This window comes from Bombyx mandarina, chromosome 01 (genome assembly GCF_030267445.1).
Source record: "Bombyx mandarina strain Sakado chromosome 01, ASM3026744v2".
Lineage (NCBI taxonomy): Eukaryota > Metazoa > Arthropoda > Insecta > Lepidoptera > Bombycidae > Bombyx > Bombyx mandarina.
The window spans coordinates 5680188-5704494 of NC_143208.1; the positions used below are offsets into that span (position 1 = coordinate 5680188).

The 24307-nt window shown below is 35.0% G+C and overlaps 1 protein-coding gene across 6 annotated transcripts in view; it reads right to left on the bottom strand.

The window, feature by feature from the left end:
• The window catches only part of MESK2 (misexpression suppressor of KSR 2), an 88925-nt gene that overhangs the window by 33041 nt on the left and 31577 nt on the right, over window positions 1-24307 (bottom strand). For all 6 annotated transcript variants that reach the window (XR_003625032.2, XM_089728055.1, XM_089728023.1 and 3 more), the window contains one exon: window positions 21369-21486. Coding sequence is in view for 5 of the 6 variants with exons in the window: in XM_089728055.1 (XP_089584181.1) it covers window positions 21369-21486 (118 nt within the window). In the remaining variant the exon portion in view is untranslated. The remainder of the gene's footprint in view (window positions 1-21368; window positions 21487-24307) is intronic.

A 24307-nucleotide genomic window follows, 5' to 3' on the forward strand; every position in this document is an offset into this window, starting at 1 on the left:
TGACTACTCCTCGAATCCTGATCACGCAGGAGCCAGTCACCGTCGACGCCCTAGACACGTCCTTACGGATCCATCTGATCCAATAACCTTTTCATTAGACGCCTTCAGCTCTAACACTAGGAGCAGGCTTAGGGGCCCCGGTAACCGTACTTGTCGTACTCGACGGAGTTCGCCGTGCAACCTAACCCATGAATCAGCTCGCTGAGTTTCTCGCCGGATCGTCTCAGCGGGTCGCGATTCCGATCCGGTAGTAGATTCATTCGCAAAGCAGTTACTCTTGAGTTGTTAGGTCTCCTTCGGAGGCGCTCAGGTACCTGTTAGCAAATCCCACCCCTCCTGGCTGAGCCTTTGCTCGCCCACCTGTCCTGGTGAAACTGGAAAGGCCTATAGGCCAACAGTAATCCTTCAATCATAAAAAAATAATCAAAACCACTGTGATAGTTTCTTGTTTAACCAATTAAGAAAAAACACCTTGATGTATATCTTCAATTTAGAATCCGCAGCATTTGACTAGAATTGCTTCAGATAATGTACTGAATATTTTTTTAAATAAAAGTTATATTCGTATATTATGAAAATGTATTTTATTCAAATTCCGAACGTCGAATATTTGTGATAATGTATTATTTTATGTGGCGAAATATTCAGAGCAAGCTTATATAAACACGTACATATAAAAGAATCCCACCAAAATTTGTGAATTCATGAGTATCAATTATCAGAACCTTTTAGATAGGTTGGAGGTAGGTTTACGTAGATCGGTACATTGAAAGGGCACGTGCCTGCTGACAAATCATTTTCGAAATCATTCAATCTCCATCTTTACCTACTATAATTCATTTCGATGGGCTACATTCAGTACAATTCAGATTTAACATCCTTTTTAATACGCTTTTATTAGCTTCAGACGTATGTATGTTTGTAACGGAATTTTTGAACATGATTTTGACCCCCTTCAAAACCTGGGATTAACTCGAAATTTGGTATACATATTAAGGAGCGATGACAATTTAATATTTAAAAAAAATTGAAAAAAAAGAAAATTAGAAAAAATTGATATTCAACTAAAAAATGAAAAATAAATAATAGTTTAAAAAACGCTTTTTTACAATAAAATCATTTTTTCTTACACTATTTTTAATTTAAATTTATTTTGTATTCCATTTATTCCGTATTTATGGTAAATTTTTAAAAAGATTGTTCATACATATCGATTTCTTTTCCCTTCTATTATAAATAAAATAAAAAATTACTGTACGAAATGATATGCGTGCCGTGTCAGAAAAGTTTTAATTCTTTCCGAATGATGTATGACCACCGAATCCGCTTTAAAATTGTCGTATAATTTAATGACCAGTACATCTCTTGCAAGCTGCAAGACCTAAGTCATAAAATACGCGACACGGTTGTAGGTGCTACATTCATAAAACATTTTAGCTTTCCGACGGACTACTGCAAACTCTTGCTTTGATAGTCTTTTTAGTACGCATGCAATCGATATGAGATCGGTCAGATCTTTTTCAGTCACAAACAGGATAAGTTTCGTTATACCTCTCAATAGTCCACTACACAAATATTTGATTAATAACAAGCGGATGATTTCAAAAATTGAAACTGGCTCCATACTTCACTGGTGGCAGGACCTCTTGTGAGTCCGCGCGGGTAGGTACCACCACCCTGCCTATTTCTGCCGTGAAGTAGTAATGCGTTTCGGTTTGAAGGGTGGGGCAGCCGTTGTAACTATACTTGAGACCTTAGAACTTATATCTCAAGGAGGGTGGCGCATTTACGTCGTAGATGTTTATGGGCTCCAGTAACCGCTTCACATCAGGTGGGCTGTGAGCTCGTCCACCCATCTAAGCAATAAAAAATTAAAAATACTTTCTTTGTGTATACATGCTATCACGGTAACCCAGTTTTTTTAACACTTACGTTTCCATAACAAAAATTGGTACGATAATTAGAAAACACAATGAATGAGAATAACACAATCCAAATATTCGTGTTTTTTTTTGTTTGGTAATGATATTTATGACCTGACTAAGGTAATGTATATGAAGTCGTCAATGTTTTTAAAAAAAAGTAAAAGTGAAGTAAGCTGTTCCGATCTATCATCTCCAGTTTTGTGCGCTGATGTTGCTTGATCAACATTACCATTAAAAAATAACATTGATTAATTATGATTTGAAGCTACTAACAGTCATTTCAATGAAATTGAAGTTACGTCGAGCTCATACCTCAAGGTCCCCTCCTGGCTGAGCCTTTGCTCGCCCACCTGTCCTGGTGGAAATAGAGAGTCCTCCATGTCACCAGTAATCACTCATTCATAAAAAAAGATGTACATCGCTATGGACGCCGGCAATAACTGGGTCATAAGTTCGTCTGCCCATAATTAGGCATAATACACAACTATTTTTTAGAAGCAGAAAGTGTTTTTGTTTTGTTTTAAAACATGTCGTTTTTCCATGATTGCTATAATTTTGGAAATTTTAAAAATATTGTTGTTTTCTCAATGGTCAACCCACCTATTCTGTTTCAGACTGCGGCGCACGAGTGAATTTTATTCGATAGACAGTTGTATACTCCAAAATTTACAATGATTAAAACAAACAAAAAACGGAAAAGGTTAACATTTATAATTACATTAGAATTCATTACAACAGTAAAATTTCTATCCAAATAATTTATTTTCGCTATACCAGTCCAAGGCATATAGGTTAGTTATATTATTAAATTTGTAAAATCGTGCGTTAAAGTTAGGTAACACTTATACCTTAGGTAAGGTGGCATTATTCAAATGGTATTACTTGGACGTGGCAGGAGGCGCGTGCCGTTCAAAAAAATCAATACAACCCGCACGCCCCGACTCGCTCGCTCGCAAGGACACCGGATAAACGGTTAACTAGCTGAATGTAACAAAAACTTACGTCACAGAACAAGTTGGACAAGTGCTTCCATTGTTGGGTTCGAAACTATTTCCCCGAGTCAGGTCAAAACTGTTTTACTTTATGTTGAACCAAAAACGCCTACGAAAACTATTTTTTAGTTTGCTCGCGGAACTGCTGTACATTCTAAAATACTATTGTTTTATTTGCATTCTCTTAGACTCATTGAAAGTCAGTCACGGTCAAAATAAACGGGACACTCGCCTGCAGTTTGAGGTGTATGTAATATTAAAAAAAAAATTGGAATATAATTCAAAATATTCTCCATTCTGTATGAATCGAAAAGTTGATAAGAATTGTAGTAAATATTTAACAGTGGTATAATATAGGCCGAAAGCGAATTAAAACAAATAAATAGAAATCTTATTTATAAGCCTACTTTCGATTTCGCGACTTGTTAATATGACAGTTTAGACAGGCGTAATAATCTATATATTAATACGTGAAGCAAAAACTTTGTATCCCTTTTTACGAAAATTGCGCGGACGGAGGAGTATTAAATTTTCCACACTTATAGAGAATATAGAGAAGGAGTGCACAATGCTAATATTTTTTAAAAACAATGCTTAAAAGATACATTAAATCAATTAAAGAAAACATTACACACACTACCATGTATTTGACGCACACACGCATGCATACTATTTATTTATTATCAAATTTTTGTTCTTGACGTCTGTGGTCAAATTGTCTTTATTAATATTTTTTTATAGTGTAATCTTGGCGAAATTTGTGATTATAGAAGTATAAAATACAATCATAATAGTGTACAAAATTACAATTCCAATTAATTATAGTCGAATTTCGACTACTGCGGGATCTCTAGTATTTCTAAATTTACAAAGATATCATTTTTATAAACAACAGGAAAATGTCTTTCAAAGCGAGCGGATCTCGTTGCACGGAACGATGTCACAGAGAAAATAATGCTGAGGAAAGCTAATGTTACAAGAAAATTACTACGGACTACAACGTTATCTTCTCTAACAAAGATACGGTATAATTTATATTTTTTCCCCTACCTATTCGCTGGTAGCCTGTTAGAGCCTGGTAGAGAATATTCCAGCTAAGTCGGGACGGGTAGGTGAGCTCACGGCCTGAGAAAATTTGCTAACACTAACCCTAACAAGTGCAGTGCTTCGCAGAATCTACCACCGGATCGGATTCGCGACACACTGAGAAGATCCGGCGAGAAACTCAGTGGGCTATATACAATTACTAATTAAATTTCTTTGCATTCTTTAAATTTTTAATAGTTCGATTTTTCGTCGTAACGAACACGATTAATAGCTGTAAGACACGCACACTTCATTGATACATAAGAAATATTATAGAAAAACAAACAAAACACAAACTCATTACGAAATCTACTGCAGTGTTAACAAAACTATATTATTTACGTTATGTTATATTGGGTCGAATACCTGCCTACAAGGACCAAAAAGTTAAAGTTTAAATTCGAGTGGGGTGTGAGGACACTCGCATATTTAGACAGTTAAAAACTAAAAAAACGTATCATCAACAACTGTAATCGTGTGCATTCGTTGCTTAACCGATGGGCTAATCCCCTTTAAGTGCTAACGCGTTCATCAATCGAGTTCACTCGGATTCAAGCAAACACAAACTAAGGCACGTTACGTGATCTGAAATGTAGTAATATGTATGCTGAAGCCACCTTAAGCGCCCGTCCCGCAAGTTCTCAGACAGCTAGTGCAAGTGAACTTAAAAAGTTTTTAACATTGTATAAACCAGGTACTCTTTATTTCTCGAGTTCCCAACTAGGTACGTGATTAGTTAAGTTAACGGTTATGTTTAAAACAAACTTATCGAGCATTAATTAACATTCAGATAGCCTGTTGTTCTTGGGAAAGTTGTTAGATGGTCGGTTTCAAAAGTTTTAAAATAACACTATATAATTAAAAGGTAATCTTTTTTTAACTATTTTAACTTTTTCAAAGTGTTTTTATAACTTATTTTGGAAGGAGCTTTAATTCAGCTAACTAAAAAAAATATTTTTTACTTTATCCATCTCTTGCTCTAATAACACCATAAAATTTGAGAAAATATATACATCCCAACTGCATAACCGCAAAGAATTGAACATAATTTATTAGGCATACTGATTTAAATACAGGTATAGTAACCGGAAAACTTCTTGAGCAAATGACCTTGACTGCGCAGAACCGAATTTTAGATCACTTTGATGGTGAGGGTGAGGCGCGACGGCAGGGGAAATCGTATCGAGCGCGTTATTGGTAGATCAGTCGAACCTTGCGCCCCGCACCGCGCCCTCGTTCCGCTTGCTCCCAAAAGTACGCTTGCGTACAGTAAAAAGTCTATCGTTATTAATCGTTAAGTTATTTGTTATAATTGCTTGTTGACTTTGTTGCCATTGCTAAATGTTGAGTGTTTGTTGATTTTTTATAAAAAATACACTATGCCGCGATAAACTGGTGTAGTATTCAAAAGAAAGGGTAGAAAAATTGTGTACGACGTATATTGCTTCATTATAAAACAGGGGAAGAATGATATGGAAAAAGTAAAACAGACTTCGGAAGCAAGAAAAACATCAGTGAGTACTGTTAGGTGCATTATTAACGAAGCTAAAGGCTCTGGCTTGCTCGCGTGTTTCGGACTCCGGGTAAGAAAAGATCAGGGAAGAAGAAAATTACCGGAATGGATAGTTTCGTTCAATCTGTAATAAAAAGATGTAATCATAATAACTACATGACAAGCTGCGAAACTCCGTATCGTAGAAAGGCTTCGAAAAATTTAAAGAAGATATAAATTTTAATGGCTCGGAATGAAGCTTACGACGAATTATGAAAGAGCTAGGCTTCAGATGGAAAAAAAACAAAAAGTAATCGGAAGCTGGTAATTGAAAAAAGTAACATTCGATTATTACGAATCGAATATCTTCAAAAAATAATTAATTATAGACAAAAAAGAAGACCGAACCGACCGAGTTGTAAACTACACCGATGAGCCCTATGTCGACTCATCACGATGATAGCGACTCTGGTGATGAAAACAGTGATGATGATGATGGTCAAGATTATGATAACGAAAAAAAAATTACAAATACCAGCTTCGCTTCAACTGAACCAAGACCTGGCAACAGCTCTAGTTTTGACTTAATAGAAGGAATATCTATTTTACCCCAAGATTAAATTATTACAATTATTAACCTATATTAAATACATAATATGTTGATTTTAATAATTTAATAGCATTATGACGCAGAGTAAATATTGTTTTTGCACGTGAGTGTACCATGCGCGAACTTACCTCCACTACGTCGACAAATGCTCAAGAAGTTTGCCGGCTATTATACCAATGTGTTTTATGTAAAATTATTATTACGTACTACTGCCCCATGGACATAAGTCAACGGAGCATCAATCGCGTTTGAGTGGCAACAGCTTGGCAGGAGAAGACCTGATCACCCTGTACATACTTGGCGACGCACCATGGAGAGTGAGATGAGAACTGCCAACGTGACCTGGAGTAATGTCAAGGAGCAAGCGCAAGACAGGGTGAAATGGAGACATCTTGTGAGGAACCTATGTACCAGCGGGATACTCTAGGACTACAACAACAACTGCCCCATGGAATATTGAAGCAATATATGTAGGTTACAATTTACTGTAAAACGCATTTTAGTATTAAATTAATAAAAATCAGTGTTTATCAAAATGCTTTCGGTCTGAGAGGTTTTTACCATACGGGTCACATAGGTAGATAAAAGATAGTTTTTCAAATTATTTAAAACTTGTCCATGACATTATTTCAACATAATACTATCTTAAATAGCGAAATACTCTGAACAAATATATCTGACAAAAAAAGATAAATAATATTTTGGCAGTAAAAGGATGATCGTAACACTCGTATCTGTCAATAAAAATCTCGAAACAATTGAAGTCACGTCAATAGACATTTTTCATAAAAAAAGATGTCGCTAATACATAAAATAAATTCAAAAAGATTTTTTACAAAGAAATCAGATATGGATATCCTATTCAGATTGTATACTAAATAAGTCTTATACGTGAACATCAAATTGACTGGTTAGCTGACAAGCTAAATTACTATCACGTGCATATGAAATATTCATGTAATGTACGTATAACAAATCTGACGTTTATTCAAAAAGTAACATTACTAGCGTGTAACACTTAAGAATCCGGTTAGCGAATTGGCCTCTGTTGTTGAAACCATCCGTCCTGACAATAGAGTAGACACCAGCAAGCCAGTAACTGTAAATGGCCTAGATTCTCGACCGGTTTAAAGTTATTGCGTTCCGCACTGTTCATTACAAACTTCCAGTAGGAAGCAAGGGTTGAAGCAATATTAAACTTCGTAAAAGACAAATGAAGATAGATCGTCACAGAAAATCTAAGATGGGAAGGTTTAAGCAATTCAGTTTTTAATACAGATTTGTTCGTGATCTAAAAAAATAAGCTTTTAATGTTCTTAAGCGAAACTCTTAGCAGTATTCGGTTGGACTATTTCAAGATTCATAAAGAAAAACTTTATAAGCCACTGTTACAAAAGTAAGACGGATTACATATAACAAAGACCCTGTTTGCTTCGAAGCTACGGGGTATTATAAAAGTCTCGCTTTAATACCGAGTAAATTTAACTTGTTTCAGGGCTGGCCGCAACAATGACGACAGCAATGATATTGAATATCCCGACATACCAAAGTAATCAAGAAATATTTATGCAATAGGAAAATTTTGCTGTTTCAGTAGTCAGGGGTTTTCAGGGACAAAACTTTTGCAGTTAAACCATGTCGGTTCGGCATTGTTCATCGATTCCATTAAGACACGCACACTTGGTTACAAATATAAAAGTTATACATTCCCAATACGTGGATAGAGGTATCAACAAATTGCGCTATTCGAAGGCCTTTGGTGGTCGGTTTTGAGATTTCTACTACGTATGATGATGATGCCAATTTGGGAGTTTACGCCATGGATAAAATTTTTGGTCTTAACAAAAAAAAAAACCTTATCTTCCTCCGTGTTCTTTTAATTTAATATCTAAGGATTGGATATAGCCGTGATACTTCATTTCCATATATATTTTTTTAAGTTAGATTGATGAACATTCAAACGGATAGTATCGATTTGCTTCGGCAAAATCATGATAACCAACATAATTTAGTGTCAGTTACTTATTATCGTAAAAATATGTTAATAAGAACGTACATATTATATAAAATGCATACTATAATTTTATGTGATAGTTTGGTTCACAATAAACAATACTCTATCTAATTTGGTTTAGAAACTCAAACACATATACATACATTCATAAAACTGGCACAAATTGTTACATAGTGTCTGCTAGCCACGTTCTTAATTTGATAGTTTATCTTGTTACCAACAGAGTAGTAGGAAAATTTCTAAATTCGTGTAATGACTGGTCTGCCGCGTAGGCGTGATGCAATTCGGTTTGAAGGGCAGGGCAGCCAATATTACTATTAAGACTTCGTCGTCCTATCTCAAGGTTATCTAGAGAACGAAGAATTCATGTTATTGTTTTTAGGAACGAGTAACCAGTATTAATACGAAATCTGTTGTTGTAAATAAGATTAAAAATAATGTAGTGTTTAAGGAAATGCTATACATTATTGCTTTAAGTCATTAGAAAAAAAGGTTATTCTTTTTGATTTTACTAGTAATAAAGCAGCATGCGGAAAGATTTGTATGGTACTACAAAATGATCTCACAAGGAAACTTAGAGATTCGGTGACGCAATTAGAGCTAAGGCCCTATATGGATCACCAGTTCTTAGCGAAAAAACATCGTCAAAGGTGAACCGTAAAGGAGGTTGCATGAAGTGGTTCTTGAGGCTCACGGACCGTTTCGTGTTCCAGCTCTACGCTCTAGAAATAGCTAAATGAAGCTTGTCCGGGCTCACAAGCATTTAATAAAAAATAAGGGGCAATATACAGAAGTTCAGTAAAATTTTGAGCTTTTATCCACTTTTTTTATTGCTTAGGTGGCTGGACGAGCTCACGGTCCACCTGATATTAAGTTGTTACGGAGCCCATAGACATCTACAACGTACGTGCCGCCACCCACCTTGAGATATAAGTTCTAAGGCCTTAGTATAGTTACCACGGCTGCTCCACCCTTCGAACCGAAACGCATTACTGCTTCACGGCAGAAATAAGCAGGGTGGTGATACCTACCCGTGCGGACTCACAAGGTGTTCAACCACCAATAAAAAATAGATAATACGTTTTTCGGCACCTCCTTGAGCTCGTTTTTTTATTTTTTTTATTGCTTAGATGGGTGGAAGAGCTCACAGCCCACCTGGTGTTAAGTGGTTATTGGAGCCCAGAGACATCCACAACGTAAATGCGCCACCCACCTTGAGATATAAGTTCTAAGGTCTCAAGTATAGTTACAACGGCTGCCCCACCCTTCAAACCGAAACGCATTACTGTTTTTGTAATCAACTTCACAAATTCAAACTAACACCTACGAATAAATCCACGTTTAAAAAGATAAATAGCTTAAGGAAATTACAGAATTTACAGACAACTTAATATTGAGTATGAATAGTCGATGTAATACTAATCAAGATCCGGTACAAATATATCCAATATAATTTTATAGGACACCAGAATTTTATTGGAACGCAAATTTTATAAAATAATTTTAATCTTGTTTGAATGAAGCGTCTAGTTGATCTCCATATTCGGAAGAAGACAGCCCGTAATCAAGATCGAAAAATAATGACCAAGAACATAGTTTGTTGCCATTTTTCATTCTTTCAGTTCACACCCTATGCACATTTATTTTGTTACTAGCGGTCCGCTCCGGCTCCGCTCGGGTCTTTAACAAAAATTTCAACGACAGTTGACGTTTTATTTTTTAAAATAAAAGAACACTTATTGCGGTATAACTATAATAGTAAATAATGTGTTCTACAAAGTCGTAGTACATTATTTTATTCTATCATAAATAGTTTTCGCAGGGCACGCAATGTAAATAATATTTTAGGTAATTTTTTTACATTTTGGGTTACATTATTAGAGTTTTAGTAAGTATTCTTAATTTTTTTCAAAAAAGATTAAGAGCCTATGTCACTCGTGAATAGTGTAGCTTCCAAACAGTGAAAGAATTTTTCAAATCCGTTCAGTAGTTTTGGAGCCTATTCAATACAAACAAACAAAAAAATCTTACCTCTTTATAATATTAGTATAGATTCATTTAGGATCTCCAATCTAATTTAACTAACCATTAGATTACATCGTCATAATAACAATATATTATGTATATTTCACCGCTAGCAATAACATTATAGGTGAATAGAAGATAGAAAAAATAGACGCTCTGGAGATATGGTACAGGAGATGAATGCTTGGAAATTCGTGGATCGAGTTTCGTACAAACGTCTCGGTACTTCAAGAACTCGGCATCAAGCAACGTCTGTTTGCCAGTACAGTCTCGAATGGTGGATTTCTTCCGACACGGCCTGTCCTTAGAACGCCTTGTTCTACAGGGAAGGGTAGATAGTACAAGATAGCGCGGGAGGTCGCCAATGCGGTGGACCAAATTAAAACTACAGTGGGAGGTCCCCTCAATGCTTGCAGTAGAATGGTCTCGAGCAGAGATGGCGGGACATCGTGAGACACATCAAGTTTGCCCCCTCCAACACTAAATGACGATCACGACCACTCTGTCAAGAGTGACACGATAGAGAAGAAGAATACGCATTATCGACACGTCTCTGATGTTGAGAAAGACAAGTCGACTGAACTGGATGATTGAAAATTTCCCAAATCGAATGTTCGAGAACAGGTCATTTGGAATTGAAATCTAAAAACACAACAATTTTGTAACAAATCTTAAGTGGATTAAATGCACTCTCCATTACTCAGTCATTGAACGAACTAGTTACCAAAATACACCAAATTATCTTACCTTGAACATTGTACTCAATATGTTTTAAGAACAACATCACAGAAAAATACAAGCTTACATTAAACATTCTTCTGAAAATGTTTTGAGAACTACATCATAAAATAATTGTAAGAACTTAAAGATCAGGTTACAAGTCAGAATTTAAAGCTGTCTTAATTAAGACTGTCTTCAACGCAACACAAAAAGGACGAGTAAAACTACAATTTTATTATGGTTTGTTTTTTTTGCGAAAGAATACTAAAGTAATTTATTGGAGTAACCGCTACCCCGCTTCACTGTCAAGAGATAAGAATACAATAAAGAAGATCATTTGTAAGAAGTCCGGATCAGACTAGAGCTCAATTATCTTCAACTAATCGCATCGAAGTGTAATCCCTTTTTCATCTTCAACTTTTAACTTTTCTTTATTTAAAATCGAATTTTAGATTCGTCTAGAGATAGAACTAAACCTGTTTAGCTTCATTAGTGCTTAGGTGTGTGGACGAGCTCACGTTCCACCTGGTGTTAAGTGGTTACCGGAGCCCATAGACACCTATGACGTAAACGCCGCTACGTACCTCGAGACATAAGTTTTAAGGTTTCAGTTTTTACAGTACAACGGCTGGCCCATCCTCCAAACCGAAACGCATTACTGCTTCACGTCAAAAATAGGCAGAGTGGTGGTACCTCACAAGACGGCCTACCTATCGATTTAAGGTACACGACGATTACATTACAATATAAAAATACCCGATTATAAAAAGATCAGACTAGTAAAACGAACAAAAAAAAACCTTCAGCCTTGATTTATGTCACCGTCTAAAATGAAAAGCTTTTTTTTGTTTGTGTAAGTCGGACGCCTTAACTGTGACGTGTTTGAGGTAGCTTCGCGATGTGTGCGGTTTCAACGAGTGTACGACGGCATGACGTTACACTTACATACGTCGGACTACAAGCGAGGTAACGTTAAGTACATTTTTAGAAGATAGAAAAGGCAGAACAAAGTTATACTTGGACTGGAGCCTTAAGAAATACTATTTTGTATCGTGAAGAGGTGGTTTAAGCTAGAAAAGCTCGTGACGTAACACTTCTAACGGCATACGAAGTAGGTTTCTTTAGTTCAAATAAAATAAAATTCAATAAGGGCAGTAACCAATTATTTTGGGTCTGCTGTTTAACAGAAGATTGCAAAGTTCTCGAAAAACGACTAAACGTTTTTTGTTAAATTAAATTGAATTAAATCTTAAATTGTTTATCTTACTTTTCTTAGATTTTTACATTTACCATTAGAAATTAAAATGTTACAAACTTTTTAATTTAATAATATGACCGATGCAAAAACACTATCATTTAGAGCTTCACTGTTATGGGAGCCATAAAGTATAGCATAGCATTGTTATATAAAAATAAAAGTTTATTTTTGAATTTTCTAAACATTACGTACATTAGATGGCGATTTAATTCACATACTTAACGCCTTGCTCTTTCATAATTAAAGTAGCCGTTGACTAAAAGGAGTACAATATACGGACAAGCTATAGTTATTTCGACACTATAAGTCTAAAAACCGATGCGAATACTTAAATGATTTGAATGTTCAATATATGATGTTTTCAGACAAAGCAATAAAGCGCTTGATACGAAACTCAGCAATTTTCCATTAATACGATTTGTGGAGGAGGAAATTTCAGTATCCCGATTGATCACAAAGAGAGGATTTGCAAATCTTGCAACTACAAAGCTTACGGTTATCATATTTCGCAGACCCCGATGTTTGTAGTTAATATAGTGATTAGTTTTACAATACCAAGGCGTTCAATGTTTGCAATCAAATTTTCATTTACGTGACAAGACTATTTTGAAATTTGCTTTAGATATGTGAGAATCTGAGAAACCTTTTAGAAACTGATAGATTAGATTTAGTGAGAATTAATATAAAAGAGAGAAAGAAATTAATTTAAATTAAGAGCATTTAATCTTTTGAGTATTCATCGTGTGCATTATTGCAAAACACCATTATCGTAGTAAAAGAAATTTTATTATAAACGCATAAGTCACTTACTGTATTTTATAGTGGTAAGTTTTATGGCAGCGTCTTTAGTCTCTTACTTTGAAACTTTATTCTAGAACGCTTCATTATTCTACCCTCTTTATTACATTCTCCGTGACATTAAATCGTAACACGGAACTAGCGGAAGTGCATATTATGAAGAACAATTTATCGCTTAATTACGTCCAACAAAGCCGCCTTTCCCGCCATGTGGTACGGAAGACATAATATTCTATTGTGCAATGAATAAGAATAAAGATTTTATAATATTATTCAAAGGTTCCGGAAATATCGTTTTACGTATCCGTTTTGTTATTTCATACAAATGTTTATGATTTTTCTATAAATGTCTAAGTATTTATAAGCCGTCACAATTCTTGCTGATTTTTATTTCACTTTTTATTTTAACAACACGATTAGTGATCTTGAAGGTAATAGCGAACTGCAAATTTATTCTGAGTAGAGTGCATATTTGTATCTTCCTTTTATTAAAACAGTCTTAGTACATACTAATTTCGTAATATAGTATAATGTAATAATTTGACATAGAATGTACTTACACCGGTATCTAATTAAATTTGATAATTTGCGTGAAAGAACGGCGCAAAAGAATAAGTAAAACTGATTCTGTTGGTCTAAGTCCGGCATCATTGCTGACATTGCTGTTTATATTGAAGGTTAACATGATATTTTTTTTATTTTGCTCCATTAATAATATTTACCTTTCACTTAATATTTTTAAAAGAATATTTAAAAATGTTATATGTATTATACTTTTTGTGTTTTTTTTTTTACTTTAACTTTAATTTTAAATGTATTTCAAAGTAATAATTCATTATCTCCCGTATACCTTGGAATAATTCTATTCAATTTGATTGATATTTAAAATCTATATTGATGATAAATTGTCCTAGTTTTCGGGTGAGCAACAAAAATTAATAGCAGCGGTTGACCGCTATATTCCCGGTAAAATGCCGCAATGTGGAAGACAATTTTATTACAAACATATAATCCGAATCCGAAGTTTTTTTCATATAATTTTATAAAATGTGCTCCAATACGCTACAGACAAAATATTACCTCGCTATCATAATAGTATTTATAACGTGATTTAAGAATTATTTGCACTTCACTAAATTTCGATATGAACGCGATCTAAGTTATAACAACATACGTAAAAAAAACGTGGAAACAAAAAGCTTATTTCAAAAAATATATTTTTACAATTATCAACGAATTCCATTCTTAAATCTCTAAATTGGACGTTATGTTTGATATTCGATAAAATTTCAGCTTTATAGGTCAAGCGTTTCGACCTAACCGTTAATGAATCAGTCGACCAGAACACGTAATTTTAATATTATGTAGATTAAACATACACAAACATTGTTAGTGTGGGCAGTTAACATATGATAGTATAGATAATATGAATATATCCAGAGATATATTCATACTGGCGCCACCCGCCACCGGAGTAGAGTTCATCCATACTACCTGGAGCCACTGCGGTCATCCACAGTGCGTTTCCAGAGGTCTTTTTTGCCACGTACCATCCGGCTATGGAATGAGCTCCCCTCCACGGTGTTTCCCGAGCGCTATGACATGTCCTTCTTCAAACGAGGCTTGTGAAGAGTATTAAGCAGTAGGCAGCGGCTTGGCTCTGCTCCTGGCATTGCTGAGGTCCATGGGCGACGGTAACCACTTACCATCAGGTGGGCCGTACGCTCGTCTGCCTACAAAGGCAATAAAAAAAAAGATATATATTTACTTTTAGATTTGTTGTTAATAACATCACATTCACATCAGACAAACGTAAACTATGTACACTTCACTTTGCATTATTTGATTGGTCCCGTTCAATACGAGACTCGATATGTTTGCGGAGTAAACTTGCAACGTATCACTAGAACATGTAAAAGGTAGATCTGAAACTATGTATACCATTTATTTATTCTGCTGTTACTGTTATGATTCTATTCGTTTCTTAAGTAATTAATTTTCAATTGTTTGAAATTGGATTGTTTGCGTAACGTACAATAGAATATCAAAATGAATTTCAATTCATGTTCGCTTCGTTCTAACGAAAGTTGAACTGTATTGTTTTTAATTGTAACTTTCAATCATTAAATTTAATGTAATCTCGACGGTGAAGGCGTCAGATCAATAAACATATCGTATGCGATTTCCGATTCCGAAACGTCTATATACCAATGACAACAATATGAAAGGGATCGCAAGTTTTATAGCACAAAATTGTGTCTGATCAAATTGCACGTGGATGGCAAAGAATATCAAAATAAAACAAACAGATGTGCGCAAATCTTATACCTTTAAACGAGAAATTCTTGTATATTAATATATGTATATAATCTGAATCTCGGAAACGGCTCCAACGATTTTCATAAAATTTAGTATACATGGGATTTCGGGGGCGATAAATCGATCTAGCTACGGTTTGTGTTCAGAAAATGTTGTTTTATTCGTGTTTTCAATAATCAACTCTTCCCGACATCTATTGGCGAATAATAATACTATTTTTCTTAATTGAGGGCAACTAACCGCTTTAAAGACACAACAAGATGGCGTTATCAAAAAAAAACCGAGCGAAGCTCGGTCATCATCTCGTATTTTTAATGCACGATACGTACTCCGAAGAAAAACTGTATCTTGTATCATGTGATGTTGATTGAGTCTAATTTTAAGAAAATTACCTTTACGAATACACAAACAACACAAGTTTAAATGAAATATTATTAAAAAAAAATTCAATAATCTTCTTCATAATATTTTAAAATAAGTTAGTAATTTAACTGTCAACTAATCAAGAACGAAATCATTGATTTAATAGGAATAAGAAGATTTAATAGGAAATTTAAAAAAATGACTAAATTCCTAATTAATTAATTCCTAATTCCTAACACAAATAATATGGGACACCATAGTGACTTCGTTATATAATTTTTTATAACATCGTGGAGTTTTGAGAATTAGGGGGTATTTAAGACCGAAGTATAATTCCAGTGGATATTCATTCCAAGTTCTATAAATTCATTAAATAATCAGATCACTATGTCTATATATTAAACCCGTAGACATCATATCTGTAGATAGTAGTTTCAACAAAAGTTATTTGTTGGATTATGGTTTGCAGCGATACATATTAGGCCAACCTAGTTATAATCAATTAACATCAATTAGCTGATCTAGTCATATTTCAAGATTTTGTTGTAAATTTCAGCAAACTGACTAAAGGCATTATTTGTGAATACACCTTCAAATCATCTATTTCGATAGATTGTTTTCACTATAACATAAACAGCCAAACAGTATAAAATACAAATATTGTGTTATTTGTAAAGAAGGTGGGTGTAATAATATGGTACAAATGGGTACAATCGTCCCGTCCAGAATCATTGAGCACGGAGCCTTCCGTATAATAATTAGAGCAGTTGCTGCAATAAACAGTGTATTTTATATAATCATTAGTGTCGACAAAAGAAGAGAAATTCAATTTAATTATACGAGAAACTAAAATATTTTTCCAAGGCAAACAATTTCCCTGAGTGAAAAGCTTTTAAAGCCAAACGTCCGGTGTTGAAGATCTCTCGGAAATGCAGCAAGTAATGAGTTCTCGTTCGCAAAGCTAATCTTTAGTCAAAACGTGCTTGAAAATCTAAGCGTCACTCTTTTTTTTTTTTTTTTATTGCTTAGATGGGTGGACGAGCTCACAGCCCACCTGGTGTTAAGTGGTTACTGGAGCCCATATACATCTACAACGTAAATGCGCCACCCACCTTGAGATATAAGTTCTAAGGTCTCAGTATAGTTACAACGGCTACCCCACCCTTCAAACCGAAACGCATTACTGCTTCACGGCAGAAATAGGCAGGGCGGTGGTACCTCTACCCGTGCGGACTCACAATAGGTCCTACCACCAGTGATTACGCAAATTATAATTTTGCGGGTTTGATTTTTATTACACGATGTTATTCCTTCACCGTGGAAGTCAATCGTGAACATTTGTTAAGTACGTATTTCATTCGAAAAATTGGTACCCGCCTGCGAGATTCGAACACCGGTGCATCGCAACAACGAATGCATCGGACGTCTTATCCTTTAGGCCACGACGACTTTTTTGACACTCTAGAGTGCAAAGTAATTTAGATTTTAACTGACTGGGACGAACCAAATTAAATTTTCGTAAAACTATCTACAGTTTTGTTGTGTTCGAGGGCTAAAGTATTTCTGATAGTGGGTGGTCACCGATGCTCATGGTCATTCGTAATGTCAAGTCTATAGACAATCCGCCTGCAACGAGAAATCTCTTCAACCTTTGTTTGAAAAAGAACACGTCACACAATTCGAGATACATATACCGTATTGGAAAATCTAATGAGATAAGTGACAAAAATAATCTATAAAAACGAACAATGGATGAACGAAGTGGTTATAGGAGTAAAATTTACTCTGATAATGGGTAGTAATAATAATAATTATTATTATTCAAATCACTACCCTATGGATAAATCGGAACAAAAACAAAGTCTCTCTGTAAACCCAAAGGTTCCAGATAACCTGTATGTTCTATGATATATTATGATTTTATTATTTGTATTTTAATAATATAAGATAGTTTAGATTAAACACAAGATAACTTACGGTATTACAATCCAAGGAATAGATTTTAAACCATCACACTAAAGAAATAAAAATTATCTATTTGTTTTTGTTTAAATAATATATTTTTTAAAACATTTAGCCGCACACATATAACTGTCATGTAACTTAGAAATACAGTTGAAAAATAGAGTAGAAAAACTTTTTACTTAATTATTGCTACAATTTTAATTCAAATAAAAAAAATATGTTAATATTGAATAATGGTCAGTAATTGTCATATAAGTCTCATTATTAACACGGCGTGTATCATAAGTAGGTTTCTTACCTTGGAGCCTTAACCAATCCTAGCTTGATTTATAATTAGCATAACTTTAAAAAAATGTTAAAAATCTTATTCTTCTATTTTTTTATATATATTTTTATATTCTTATAGTTTTGTTTGTATATAATAAATAGACTGTCTAAATTTGTTTTAATGACAAGCAAATGAAACTTGTATAACGGAAGATGACTTGAGACCTATTATTACAATAGTATTTTCTTCGGTTTCCTACGATTAGACGACTAACTGTCATAAGTACCCTCCTTTTCTTACGTATGCTGATAGCTTTGAGAGGCTATTTTAGCTTTACCCTAACGTGTTTAGGTGAGCTCACGGGGCTCGAACCGGAGTGTTGCTAACACTGACCCTAGCAAGAGCAGTGCTTCGCAGAATCTACCACCGGATAGGAAACGCGACCCACTGAGAAGATCCGGCGAGAAACTCAGTGGGCTTACTAATCGTCCGTCACCACGAAAACTGTAAAGCATTTGAAACGTCGTAAATAATGCAATCATGATAAAAAAACGCGAGTATAATCCTTAAAAGTAGTTTTGATTGTATTATTGTCATATTATTTGCAAATGTCAAACATTCTCATCGGGTTGCGAACCGTCACACACGTTACATAAAAAGTTCATAATTTTTTTTTTGTCCCTCGCGTGTCCAAACTTTCCAGAACAATTTGTTATTTATTAACAAACGAAAAACGACAGCTGAGACTTTCGACAAAATTAGCCCGGCGCGGAATCCGAAACCGTCGAAACAATTCCGTTCACTTATTCAAGACTTTTTACGCATCTCATTACGCTATGAGTTCAACTTTGACCTCTGTATTATGCCTGTGCCAGGGAAAATCAGCTAAGAAAATATTGCTCAAGTTTGATCCAATTAGAGGTATAACGTACGCTTGGAGCTAATAAAGTAAAAACAGGATTTCGTGTTCTTCTTGTTCAATATGAATATTTGAATTAAAAGTCTAACATTTTGGAAATTACTTTAGCAATGTGATTAAATTTTGTTATGCATAGGCGTATACTGAGATTACATGGCATAGCCGCAACTATCAATGTTTTGCTACAATTTCTCATGTTTTTTTTATTGCTTTGAAAGATGGACGAGCTCACAGCCCACCTGGTGTTAAGTGGTTACTGGAACCCATAGACATCTACGACGTAAATGCGCCCCCCACCACAACGGTTACGTAATCAGATACAATTTTATACCCGACAGCAAAGGAGGGTATATAAATAACCTTTTTTCCCAATTCGCTGGTTGCCTAAGTGGCTATTCTAACTAGGCGCGGATAGGTAGGTGAACTGACGGGCTCAACCTCAGAGAATCTGTTAACACTAGGTCCAGAAAGAGCACTGCTTCGCAGAATCTACCAAAGGGTCGATATCGCTATCCACTGAGATCCAGCGAGAAATTCAGGGGGCTGTGACAGTTTTGGTCATGTTTTGGGCAACGACGGCTTTACGTTGCCCCTGGCTTGGGTCGGATATGTAATTAGCGGCGGTCACAATAAGCGGATTATCGTATCGCGCCGCCTTCTCGAAGTAGCGTTCTGACGCTACCATAAGATAATTACGTATCGGTTTAAAATTTAAATCGTCGTGAAGATCTAAATTCTTCACATACCACGGGGCTTCGAAGGCTATCTTATTAAAACGATTTCGGATGACTTAGACAGAGTTTATGTGCAAGCGGGCCGCTTGAGCGAACACTAGACTTGCATAGATTATGACGGAACGTATACAAGTTTAGCAGAGTGTCACCTTGTTACGAAGGGATAATTTACATCGCTTGTAGATCATCGGGTAGAGTCGACCGAGTAGGAATGTGTAGGAATGCGATAAGATGTGCTTCGTTAGGGGGTGCACTTGCTGAATACAGGAGAGTTTCGCGCGGAACCCGAAGTGTTCGTTGATCAGTATGCCTCTTGAGGTGAAAAACCCACGAGGGTTTTACGTAAGAGCCTTTCGCATAATTTTCTCAACGTTGAGAGTTGATTGATCAGGCGGTAGATCGCGGATTCCCTTTTAGGTTCTCCAAGTTTGCTTATGCCGAATGAATTGATTGCTGTACGCTCAAATACCCACCCTCATGTTTCTGGGGAAAAAGTAATAACGTAAGATCACATAAGCTGTAAACTATCTTATTTTAACAATATCGCACAAAGTTTGGTAACACAAACTTTGGTAGTTTTAATTTTAAATAACGTTCCATGTTCAGTCAAGTGGTATGGACATATGATGCGTAGAGAGAAGATGCATGTGACTAGATGTATGGAAATGGCAGTGCAAGTTAGAGGGAGAACAGGTCGACCGAAGAAGACATGGATGGAGTGTATGAATGAGGGAGAGAGAGAGAGAGAGAGAGGAGTGAGTGTTGAGATGACGGCTGATAGAAGAGAATGCAAGAGAAAAATTACCTGTGCCGACCCCACTTAGTGGGATAAGGTGGAGAAGAAGGAGAAAGAAGAAGTTCCATGTTCAGTCAATGTCAGTTTAAGTTCAGAACTTAAAAGCGATACATATCATTTGAAAATCAACAAGGCTAGTAATCATCACTTGATTACTATCTAAAATAACCTATTTGATTACGCCTCACATCGCATCCCCTTGGGTTGGTCGTTGCGTTTCCGACTACACAATTGCAAACAAGATAGACATATGTACTGTCATGCGCCTGTCACTCACGTACACGCTAGTCCAACGGATTAAACCAAAACCGCCTGCGTTATGACTGGCCTGTCTGAATCCCGAGTGGTTTTGACTGAAACTAAACGGGGATGGTTGTCATTTTACTGCACTAGCTTTTGATTGGAATTTAGGATTCATTTTTTATAGTAATAGCACATGTGAAACATCGATGTGCTTACTTTGAAAGAAAAAAAAACAACTAACAAACAAATTTCTACAATTGACAAAACTCACGAACAGTGAATTAATCATTATCGTTAGGATTATCAAATTGACCGTTGAAGCGTATTTCCAAATACCATAAGCCAATTTTTATTTTATTTCTCGATCAATATAGATGTGAAAAACGTGCGTTACTACCGTCCTGATAGAGGAGAAACCTTTTATTTTTATTGTAGATTTTCACAGATAAACATCGTGATGTTGTAGTTAGTTCCTGAGCATCGAATTCTAAATTGATTACGCAATTGTTTGCCTGAAAACGCCTGCATAGTACAACAAACACAAGCCTATCTTCACTGAAGGCGTGGTAAGGTCAAATGAAATTTGGCGAAAAATCACTATTGACATCGGATTGGAAACCAGCGAAGTCATCTTGATCGGGGCTATGTTTGCCGTCTCTAAATATGATAGGATATTTTTTTGTTAATATTTTATTGTAAATTTTAAATTAAAACTTTAAAACAAAATACATAGTTATATTACACAAATAAATTTATGTTAAACTTGAGAAATACATTAAAAATGATGCCGTACAAAAAAACCTAACACGAACCTTATTCTTGAAAAAATCTAACTACTCACTCTTCAGGCAAGCTCGGGGCGCCTTCCTCTTGGCCTGGAGCGTTGACATGGTACACGCAAAAGTTTTCGAGCAGAGCCCTCATATCCACGTATCCGAAGAACGGTTGAAATGACGCGTCTGTGAAATAAATAGATATTCTAATAAATTCAAGTAAAACACACGTTGTCCTACTTATATCTCATCTTATACCTTTAAACGAGCAATTCTTGGCTCCAACGATTTTTATAAAATTTAGTATACAGGGGATTTCGGGGGCGATAAATCGATCTAGCTACGATTTATTTTCAGAAAATGTTGTTTTATTCGTGTTTTCAATAATCGACTTTATCGATAATCAACTTTATGACTCTTCCCGACATCTATTGGCGAATAATAATACTATTTTTTTTATAATTGGGAGCAACTAACTGCTTTAAAGACACAATAACACTAAAGCTTGTTGTTGAACCACTCGAAAAATACAACTTATATAAAAAAAACGAGCAAAGCTCGATCATCGTCTACTGTAATTAAATCGAGTTTTGCCTGCGACACTGTTCCTATGAACTTTTAGTTATTAGTTAAATCACGTCAATTCGAATGATAAAGAATAACAGTTCACGCTTAACTCAATATTTACGAATGAAACCACATCCAAATTGGCCATTGCGGAGATTGGCGAGCATAAATAATGACTTATTTCGGATAAATAACATCTATCAGTCAGGTGTTGCTCGACAATACGGTTGTGGTCGATCACGAAATGGCATAGTACCACATAGTACATAATATATACTGTTTTGTGTCAATTGTAAATATATTAAAAGATATTTTTGAAAAATATAAACTAGTTAAGTACTTTTATAAAATATTAAATTAAAATATTTTGTGTGCATTAAAATACAAATTTACCTTTGTAGATTAATTTGTATGATAAAAAATTAGCGGAATTCATATGTGAAATCTTCAACCCAAACCCTAGACTAAAATTCTCACAAACAATTGTCTCATTATCGAGGTTAATATAAATAAATCATGATGGACTATTGCAAGACACGTTCGCTATTATTCTGCATAATATGCTGTTATGGTTACGATCATAATGCGCAAAACGTTACGTAGGCAGACCTTCAAACGGCAAAAATAAACATTTTATTTCAAACAAGCACAAAAATAATTTAACAGTACGGATTTCCGGAAAAATCAGTTATAGTCGTATTGGAATATTCATTGTATACTAAAATATAACAGAAGTATTATGTAAAACTAGACAATCCTATTTTTTTTATTCATCGTGTCCTAGAAATATTTATTTTTTCTATAGAGGCACGAGGTTAAAGTAATGAAGAAACGTATTAAGGATTGTATTACTTATCATTCAAATATAATGCATTAACAATGTAAAGTAACTAAAAATTATGTTAGTCGTTCTTTGGTAAATTTGTCGCAACTTAGCGTCGTATAGTAGTATAAATCATTAGCATTTAAGCATTCGTTTACATTAAGAATGAATGCACAAAAATCCTACAGTTCACGATTATTTGCATATATTTTTTTTATTTTGATTCTAATCTGTCGCGTCACTGTCAATCTTCGAAGCGAAGAAAGAAAATTAACTCTAAAAGAGGAACACTGAGAGCCGATAGATCGTCTTCGTCCTGTATTAGCCTAATTAAGGGCAGGGAACTGTAATATCCCCTTAATTGGCCGACAGTAAGTGGATGTTTCATGTCTGTTTTCCTTAGGCCTGCAACTAGCTGAATAGGTTACTGACATTTATTGCTTCCCATTTCAACACTGTGTTCTCTACGTCGTCTTAAAAGCCGCGTCTAAAATTAGATCCGCAAATAATATATTAAATATCAAGTAATCATAAAACTATGAATGACTATACTACTTATTAATGGTGAAGACGAAACGAACTTCTACATTGTCGACTTAAATTTTTAGTAGATTCAGGATCAGAATTCATGTGCCAATTTAATGAAGATCAAAATTATGTCTAAAACAATTTGATGTTCCGAGAATAGTTCACGAAATATGTAATTTCATAAAAAACATGACGGGACATTCTGTAACATAGACAAAATGATTACGGACTGTTTTCGCTTTCATAGGTTTTTTTTTTACTTGTCAAACAATTGCGTTGTTGTAAGAAAATAAAAAGTAGTTTTACGAGGTGTTGAAAAGAAAACAAACCCTCAGACACCGCCCATCGAGTTTCTCGCCGGATCTTCTCAGTAGATCGCGTTTCCGATCCGGTGGTAGATTCCGCGAAGCACTGCTCTTAACTAGGGCTAGTGTTAGCAACGTCACCAAATTAGAGCCCCCTGAGCTCACCTACTCGCCCGGTTACGCCGGTGATTACCCCTCGAGGTTACCAGAAAAAATAGGGGAAAAAACACGATACACACATCGATTTCGACATTTCTATTTAGGTATTTACAGACTGAACTATAGTTGTCTCTTTCGTACTCTATTCCGTGAGATTTCAAAGAGAAAATACCAACATAATGTTTTAAAACTAGTTCTTTAAACATGCGGCCGGCATCAAAAATTTTAGGTATAGATTTTATATTTCGTGCATCATATTCGCATTACAGCGTTGCTCAACCCATCTTATATGTATAACACATATCGGACGCAAACGCGTCGTAACGACTCTAAATATTTTAATTACTGGCACTTAAAACATAGATTAACTTTAAACGTTTATATTTCAGATTGAAATATTAATGTACATCTATTAAAAACACTTTGACGTTGGTTAACAAATTTCGTTCTGTGTTTACAATAAGTAACGAATTCATTAGTATTTTTAAAGATTATGTACTAATTACTATACCGCCATCTAAGTATGACAATTTTCACAAGTTTAAAAATATTATTCTTTGAAAGGTTATATACATTATAATATTATGTGCAGATACACAAACTGGTCGTTAATATTCTTACAATT